We start from the raw sequence: 9,972 nt of genomic DNA, 5'->3' as shown, positions 1-9,972 counted from the left end.
TAGAATATTATACTTTTCAATCAGAACCGCGCGTGCTTCGTGAGGGTCAAAGTACGGCGGATCACCTAACTCGTCCTCAGTGACGAGTTCAAATCTAGTTCTTCTTTCTTTCTCTCCAAATTTGTGACCACGATAACTCAAGATTGCTTCAACCGATCAACATGATATCTTCAACAATCATTAGTCTTGGGGTGGAATCGATACAATAAGCTTTTCAGCGTGATCAGTCACGCGTGACTTCATCTACGCGCAATTTTGCGATTTACGTAGGAATTTTTTTGATTGATCATAACTTCACCATCGTTAGGCCTGTTTTGTTGAAACTTCACACAGGTATACTTCATGTCAAGTACTATCTATATGCACAATACTGTCCAAATTGCAGCTCATTACGCGCACGTACGCGTGCGTTAAAAATTAAATTTGCTCAAAATCACGTTTTGACTAAATTTGTGTACGTTTCAGGTGATTCTGAGCATTCGAACTTTTTCACAAATTTTCAGGTCGCGCGCGCATATTTTCGTGCGCGCAACGCGTGCAGAACGCGTGCAGATGATTCAAATTACAATTTTTGACATATTTTGAGTTTCTTACACTGTAATGACATATTTGCATTCTTTTTCAGTAAATTTACCTCTAATAATAGGGCAGTACGCGCACATCTAAGATACGTGTGTATTTTCGCGTTTTTGTCTATTTTCAGTCAAAATGAGTCAAAATTGTACCTATTTTTAATCCGTTATAGTTCCTCAGAATGAAAGGTGACCCCTTTTATTACATATTCTGAAAGCACATGAGTTGTACATATGATTTTATAGGTCATAATGGCTAATCGGACATTATGACGTCATCATATTGCAATCTGAATACAACAAACTGAATATTATCGATGACGTCATTTTAAAAAAATGCGCATTTGAGCGTATCTCGCTTATTCGTGGTCAATTGTCTTCTAAATTTGAGTATGTTATAGCTAAGGCAATTTTCTTTCCTGTATTTGAAACTATTTTACATTTTGATGACGTCATCATGGTCAAAATATAGGGTTTTCCTTTACCCTCCTCATCTTTCTTTTGTCAAACCTTTGATGCCCCTATAATCACCTTAATCATTTGTGATTTCTGAATCATATTTAGTGGGCATAAACTTTAGATCATGGTTAAATGTTATGTACATTATATTCTTGTGCGCACGTAATAACGTGAGCGTTCACGTGCGTCAAAATTAAAATATGCTTTATATCATGTCTTTTTTTAAAATCCGTTATAGCTCCTTAGGATGAAAGGTGACCCCCAATTTTTATTACATATTCTGAAAGCACATGAGCTGTAGATATAATTTTATATATCATAATAGCTGATCGGACATTGTGACATCATAATATTGCCATCTGAATTAAAAAAAACAAGAAAAAAATTATATTTCTTTTCTGAAAACGTTGATGATGTCATATCATCTTAACCATTTGTCATTTCTGAATAATATTAAATAGGCTTATATACTTCAGGTCAAGGTTGAATGTTAGGTATCTTACTTTTTTGTTTGCGCGTCTTAACGTGCACGTACGCGTGCGTCAAAAATTACATATGCATATAATTATGCCTATTTACAATCAAATATAACGCCTTAGGATGAAAGGTAACCCCTAATTTTTATTACATATTCTGATAGCACATGAGTTGTAGATACGATTTTATTGATCATAATAGCTGATTGGTCATTGTGACGTCATCATATTGCCATTTGAATTTAAAAAATATATATATATTTCTTTTCTCAAAACGATGATGACGTCATATCTTAACTCTTCGTCAATTCTCAATAATATTAAATGTTCTTATACTTAAGGTCAAGGTTGAATGTTGGGTATCTTGCTTTTTTGTTTGCGCGTCTTAACGTGCGCGTACGTGTGCGTCAAAAATTACATATGCTTATAATTATGCCTATTTAAAATCAAATATAGCTCCTCAGAATGAAAGGTGACCCCCAATATTGATTACATATTCTGAGAGCACATGAGTTGTAGATACGATTTGATAGATCATAATGGCTGATCGGACATTGTGACGTCATCATATTGCCATTTAAATTAAGAAAAAACTCAATTATTATTTATGACGTCATTACTTTTTTTACTCGTTTGAAAGTATCTCGCTTATCTTGATTGATTGTCTCCCACCTGTGAGTATATTATAGCTAAATCAATTCTTTTTCAGACGTGTCCCTATATTTTTCTATTTCATCACGTCAGCATGGTCGGAAAGAATTTATTTTTGGAGCCCTTTTATCTCTCCTTCTTAAAAGATGTAAAGAAATAGAACAAAGAGAGGCGGTCGACTGTATTTCGACGCTATTAGACCTGTCTCTTATACACATCTAGATGTGTATAACTATTCAGATAGTTTAAAGAACGTTTCGGGTAATTTTCAGCATTTCAAAACTTTCCATAATTTACCCGCCGTACGTTCACACAGCACATACTAAAGCTGGAAATCACGTTTTGTTACATACTTTGTGTTCCTAACACATTATTCATATCAGGAGTCACTCTTTGTGCTATTACCGTGCTCACGGGCGTCAAGACGTACGTGTACACATGCGTAAATCTTTTAAAAAGCTCAAAATTATTCTTTTTAAAAGAACTAATTGCAGCATATTTTAGCATATTATGACACTTTTCAGTCAGCACCGCGTGATCTTAATGAGGGTCAAAGTGCGGCGGATCACCTAACTCGTCCTCAGTGACGAGTTCAAATCTAGTTATTATTATAATACGATAATTGTCGTCATCATAATCAAACGGTGCTGCTGAGCTAGTGCTACAGTAATCCATTGACATGTATTTGTGTTACCTTACGTTACGTCGATTTCACAACACACCACACGCAATCAGTTTCCTGTCAAATCGCATTGTGTTACGATAAAACGACGTAGTCGTAAGTAAATCTGCCTTCTTACGTCGACAGGAAACCAGGCTTAAGTAGTCAAGGACACAACCATACGCAATTAGGCACAATAATGCTGGGAGTTATGGGTTATTTCCCTACCGTTAACTTTGAGGAGAAAAGGGGAGATGGAGATTAGCAAGATATTAAGTTTAGTTGACAAATATATCTTTAATGTAGGCCTAAAATTCTATTAAAATTGTCATAATTAAAGCATGTTATACACCATTAAAGGAAAGAAGTATAGTGTTTATTTTTATTTCCTAAAAAGGATTGTCAACAGTACTGAATGCTCACATACTGTACTATTAATAGATATTGGATACTGGCCAAAAACCATGTAGACATTGTATTGAAATAGTTTACCTGTCTGTAATCACTATTTTGAGAAGTGGATGCAACAAAGCTTAATCGTCATCTGTGATCTTAATGTAATTAATGTGAATGAGTAATAGAACCTTTTGAGCTTTAACAAAATTTATTATGAGTTGTTGAAGGGCATTCCTCCACCATGTTCTTGCTGATGTCATCAAAGTAACATGCAAGAATGAAAAACTCATCTGTAAGTTATTTTTATCTCCATATTCAATCATCAGTGAGATTTTGCAACCTGTAACAAACTTCTCTTCTTTCCAATGTGTTGTCAATAGTGCTAGATAAGTTTTTATGTGAAAGTTGTAACAAATAAAATTTTGGCCTAGTTTTCATTTGAGAGGACAGGGTTTTCTACTTCTATGTTGATACTGGAAGAGATCTTGTCCAGGGTGCAAAAGTAAAAACAGATGTAGTCACATCAGAATAAACATGTGCAGACAATATTTACAGTGCAGAGTAAAGTTGGAGATCAGTTTAGTAGACCACTATGGGCTGCTGTTGGCTATGGCTACCAAATCGCAATCTGAAGTTTTTAATCCCTGTGACTGCTGATTATGATTTGATTCGTTATTGGTTTTGAATCTCGAGCTTGCTATTATTTTGTTAAATAATAAAAGTAGGAGCCCTATCAACCTATAGCATCAAATACAAATGAAATGAGGTACATTTCATTACATTTCCTGGTGAAGCTAGTGAAAGCTTGTGTCTCAATAAATTTTGTTAGTCTAAAGAATGTGCTACTGTTCTCATTTCATTATTTTATTGTGTTGGCAAGGCAATTTATCTGCATTGCTTCTCTCCATGTTCTGTACACCAGAAATTCTTGTAAATTGATACCTGTTGGGTTGCCTGCTGCTACAGTGCTTAATATGACTGCAAAGTATAGAACCATGTTTTCTTGTGTGTGGAATAAAAGGCCTGAGGAAATATTGTATTGCACACTTTAACATGTATGACATACAGAGCAGGCAGAGATGCAGTTATGGTGGGAGGATTTGGGCAGGGCCACCCAGCCCGGGTTTTCTACCTAGTCTAAAGCTAACTTCATGGCCCTCCACATCCTTATCGACTCACTTTTCCATCCTTAAAATCCACTCATTATTTAGAGCAGGGGTGGACATAAAAATTGGTTTTAACACCAAGGGCTGCACCCAAACTTTGATGATTCCAGTGACCTGCCAAAAACCTCCAAGCACTGCTTTTACACCACTGTATTCTTAGTTTTAACATTACTTTTTACATATGATCGGTGTCGGACCGTAAAAAACAAGGTGTTTTCTAGTCAATGTTGCTTGGCGGGCCACACACATAAGGTTTTTAATTCATTTTCGTGGGCCACAAAAAAATTGCTGTCGGACCGCACTTTGCCCACCTGTGATTTAGAGTTTACAATGTTATTGCTCACCCAGGGACCAAAAATTACACTGTTCCCTGCACTCACCCACCCTTAAAATGTGTACAGTATTACCCGCCCTTAGTTTTCCACAGCTACAATGGTCGATTTAGTGCCTGTCTCTTATACACATCTTCATTTGGCAGAAAACGTGTACGTATGTATTTTTCATTCACCACTCCATTACAAAACCATCACAATCTAATTTTTTGATGTTAAATGTATATTTAGACGACACAAGACTCAACAGCCTATTTTATGTATAACTGTAATTTATTTAATTGAGTAATCAAGTGAAAAAATTATAGAAACACTTGTTTTTGAAAGAGTATAAAAATAATGTTTGTCCTTCGAGAGAATGAAAAATGTAACCTCAGTAGTGTGTTGGGCTTTTTGACCAATTAGAATCTTAGATTGGTCACTCCCTTTGATTGTACATTCCAAAGTGCTGACACTCTGACCACAACATAAACTTACTTTCAGTTTTCACTGAAAGTTGTCAGCTAATAAATTATGCCTACCAAGTCTTATACATTAAGGGTAGGTATGCATAGTTAAATTTGAATTTATTTGAAAAGGAAATAATATACAGTGAAAAGTTTGAAGTACTTCTATGATAAAACCTTAAAAAATTAAAAGTCAAATATGAATTATAAACGCTAGAAATTCTTTAGATTAGAATGCCATGTACAAGCATCTCAGTGTTACTTTTTTTTTTAAATTTCCTAATATGGAAAGGGGACACCCCCTCCCAAACCCTCTGCCGCTCGGTGCTTCACACCTTCACTAAGTGCTTCGCACAAAGTGAGGGCTCCCCAAATTTATAGAGTAAATGTGTAGAGTATGCATGTTACATTTGTTGCTAATCATTATTAGTACTTGATGCCAATGGGGAATTGTGGAGTCATATAAAATTGTTTCCAGTTTGTCTTAAAAAATTATAAAATGAAATTAAAAAAGCATCTTGTACATTCACAGAGCTAGGCCTATATGAATGGATTGGAGCAGGCTCTCTATCCTGAGTGTAGGTTTGAACCCTATTTTATACATTCACATGACCTTGGGAAAGCTCATTTACTTGGTAGGATGTTGGAAATGGTAGAATTAATAATGTATGTGTGCAGGGGTGGTGCCAGTGGGGGGGGGAGGTGGCCAGGGCCACTCATCGGAGAGATAAACCACAATTCGTCGGGAAGGGAAAAAAAATATGTATTTTCTACATATTAGTTATATGAACCCCCCCCCCCAAATCCTGGTGCCAACCCTGTATGTGTGTTGTGTACACAGATTGATATTTTTTTTTATTATTAACATGTTGACTGCCAAACCTTTTTTCCTAGTTTCATCTCAAAGCATAAAGGGCATCACAATAATGAAAATCATTCCCATTAACAGTTATGAAACACGAACAAATTATTATTTATTGTTAGATTCTCCTCGGAACCTTCAGAGCGAGAGTTCACGGTCTGGTGACCACTGTCAGCAGGTTTACGTGCTATACAATAGTTTAGACATGTGAATTCACGTCCTTGGCGCCTTGAGTAAACCCTGTCGGTCATTAACTCGCATCCCTGACAGTGAACATGTTAAATACGTTTAATAATTCCCTTTTCAGAACAGCAAAACTTTGAGCAGATACTGCTTACCATTGTGGAAGGAGCAATTGAGAGTCAAGATCCTGTGGTAAGATTTGTCTTATCGAACTTCTTCCTTCATTTTCACATATCCCAATCTTCATTACCTGTTTCTCCTTCCACTCTAGTCACCTCTCCATCCTTTGTCCATTTCATTATCATTTGTCTAACCTTTTCCATTTTCTCCTTTCCTCTTTTTTTCTCTTTATCCTGTTCCTTCTTTCTTACTCTTCTTTCTATCAATTGTCCCATTGTCATTTCCTTTTTTTCCTTCTCTCATTCTTGATAATAATTACGTTTAACATGAATAAGGCAAAAACTTTTAATTTCTGTAATTTTTACACTCTAATTTAGGCACAGAAAACCTGTTTCAATATCCTGAAACGATTGAATGATGTTTGGGGAAGTAAGTCAGTCTCCGCAATGCCCTTCTTTCATAACTTTCTCTACGAGTATGTTATTCCGTCAGTATTCCGAGCTCCACTGCATCCATCGTTCAATTTTAATGATGCCCAGTCTATATTGGTAAGTTAAATATTTGAGTTTTTTAAATTATGCTTTTATTTAAACTGTCTACTTAGAGCTACAGGCCTCCCATGAATTAGAGATGCCTCCAATTAATGAACACATAAAATTAAAGACCACTTTTCTGTGGTCCTACATGAACAAAAGTCTTTATCTTTATTATCTAATGAGAGACATGTGCTGCTAAAAACCATGGAAACCCTGGTCCCAAAAGTGATTTTTAATTGAGGAGGAGGACCTGTAGTATTATTTCTGTCCTTTGTTCTATATTGAAAGTAGGTTGCTGTATTTAAAGCATTTAGTTGATTTTTTTTTTCTTCAGTTTCCTCATGCATAATTAATAACATAGGTCTGATAAATTAATCAAATGGCAAACTGCAAATAAAAACAACTTCTTTGAATCTGTTTAAAATGTATTATTCGGTTTTATTCATGTTTTAATTGATAAATTTACTACAGTATTTGTACATATTATCTCAATTTAGTATGTGATTACAATTTTGAATAAAGATAACTCAATATATATGTACTTATAAATGAACAAGCCAATGTTTTGCTTGTTTAAGGTATTTCTGTCTGTCTGTATGAGCTCTTTAGAGAGTGTAGGTAAGGCAAGGCTTTTTTTACCTTGTTTAGAGAACCTGCAACAGCCATTGATGGTGATTTCAATTAAAATTATATTTTTGGTTAGTTAGCACAACCTCCGCTACAGAAAATGGAAGTTTCAGAAAAACAAATTTTTTATACATTTGTTAAATGTAGTACACCATCCACTCCCCTGAAATCTCCAAAAATATGATTTATTCATTATTTACTGTATATAAATTTCAAGCATTTGTCAATCTCAAACACTGTACATTCATCAATAAACTCTTATTTTTATTATTTCCTCTGCTTAGATGCTTTAGGAAAAATTAAATTATTTTGCTAAATAAAAACAAACTTTGATTTGTTCCCCCTCCCCTACCTCTACCAATCTTTCAAAAAATAAGTTGCTAAACAAGGTATTAAAGAAGCCTTTCCTAATAGTGAGTAATAAATACAATAGCAAACTGGGAAAATACTAAAAAGTACAATGTTAGAATAATTTATCATTACAGTAGAACCCATATTCAAGGGCACCGCTATTAAGAGTAACATTTTTTGGTCCCAAAGATGTTCAATAATAGGGGTTACTGTAGTTTTTATGTTACTGTAATACCTTTTATGTACCATATCTGGCAGCCAAATTTGTTTTTTTTTTCTAAGTATATTATATTCCTGCAAAAAACGTATTGTAATAATCGAGTCAACCATATCAGTGTAAGGTTTCAAGTACAATGAAAATTAGATATGAGTGGCATTCTTGGGGAATCTGGAAAACCCCTAAAAAGGTACTGGCAGTTTATTTATGGAACTAAGTAGCCAGAGTGGAATAGAGTATGCCCATACAAAGTCAAAGATGATGTTTAGGCATGTTTCATGTTTATGTCTAATATAAAATTTGATAGTCTAGACATGGCTTTAGTCTTGCTGGTATGTAGCCACCATATAAACAAGGACATTAAAAAAAACATTGCAATACATGTGGTTGCTACCTTCATAACCCCAATGGCCTGCACATTTGTGGAAGTACAGTATCATTAAAAATAGTCTCTCAGTGTTTCCTACCGTACATGTACAGTATATAGTCTGAGAGATGAGTCGATTTAGTGCACATTTTTACCATTTGTCTTAATATGATTTTTGTATGGGACTGTACACCTGGAAAACACCAAGTCTTCAGTCTTATGAGTGGTGCGTTTTGAGGTCAATTACCTACTTTTTTACCAAATTCGACCTATATCTATATTTTAGGGCTCAGCGTTAACATGCATCAAAATTATTTGAATTAGGCTCATTTTAAAGCTGAGGGATCATACTAAATAGTGCTTATGACTAAAGGTGGTTTTCAATATTGAGGAAAAGTTCCCTATTTTTCCCATTTTTTGGTAAAATGTTATGTGTCTATTTTGATCAATTACCAATATATATGTTAATTACAAATACTTCAGATTTTCGTTCAAACAACTTTAAAAACTACCTCTACTACATAGGATTGTATATCCATCATGTTTATGAGTAAGACCTCAATTATATTAAATATAAACATGACCATTGCCTTCAGTTTTACACATAATTTAGTTTTCTGTGAAAAGTGGTTAATAGCAGAAATTTAAATTTGTTGTACCAAAAATAAGTGAAAATTACTATTTCTCAATTTTTACCAACTTGCATCATGTTTATGATTAAGACCTCCATTATATTGATTGAATATAACCATGACTATTGCCATCAGTTTGATACATAATTTAGCTCTCTATGGCAAGTGGTTTTCAAAATAGCATTTTTTGTGTGATTTTTTTACCAAAAATAAATTTAAAAATTGCTATTTTCCAAGTATTTACCAACTTAAAATGCAGTACACACAAAAACTGTAGGTGTTTTCCCCTTGCAGCATAGAGAAACTAATTATTGACTAGAAATTGCAAATTGCAAGTGAAGTGCTGCGAAGTACAACTGCATATAAATGTTCTTCGAACAAAATTATTTATGCGAGTCAAGTGAAAATAATGAATAATAAAAGTATAACAAATAATATGAGACACGACCCATATTCTATATTAGAACACTTCTCATTGGGTAACAAAGTCGTAATTTTTGTCAAAAATTGTCTATAGTGGTGAATTATGGTTTAGGTTTTTTTTAATAAAGTTTCAAAAATCTCTATGTATGTGGAAAATGTAGTTGATTACCAAAGGTTACATTTTTTATTTTGAAGACTGCATGGTCTTGGAAGTATACATTTTTTTATGGGGCAAGTTTCCCAGGGCGCAAGCCCGTAGCCAGGGGGGTTCATTGGGTTCGAACGAACCCCACTTTTCATGAAGTGCCCTTTCAACAAAGGCTGGCTAGCCTACACTTTAGGTCTAGCCTAGAGCCTAACATCATTAAAAGTTCTACTTTAATACCCGATTTTTAGGCCTACCTAGTAACATAAAAAATTCAGGCCACGAAACCTTGACTCAGAAATACTGGGATGGTGTCCGGCGGGGGATAGTTTCACCTGTGTGTATATATA

The 9,972-nt window shown here is 34.6% G+C and overlaps 1 protein-coding gene across 1 annotated transcript in view; it reads left to right on the top strand.

Annotated features, from left to right (window-relative positions):
• LOC117111969 (exportin-T-like) overlaps window positions 1–9,972 on the top strand; it is a 41,205-nt gene that overhangs the window by 14,409 nt on the left and 16,824 nt on the right. The window contains exons 5-6 of the mRNA XM_033255023.1: window positions 6,329–6,396; window positions 6,702–6,872. Coding sequence (XP_033110914.1) covers window positions 6,329–6,396; window positions 6,702–6,872 — 239 coding nt within the window. The remainder of the gene's footprint in view (window positions 1–6,328; window positions 6,397–6,701; window positions 6,873–9,972) is intronic.

Source organism: Anneissia japonica, unplaced genomic scaffold, assembly GCF_011630105.1.
Source record: "Anneissia japonica isolate Jap-2015-1 unplaced genomic scaffold, ASM1163010v1 scaffold284828_len130523_cov99, whole genome shotgun sequence".
Taxonomy (NCBI): Eukaryota; Metazoa; Echinodermata; class Crinoidea; order Comatulida; family Comatulidae; genus Anneissia; species Anneissia japonica.
This window is presented reverse-complemented; position numbering and strand designations above follow the sequence as displayed.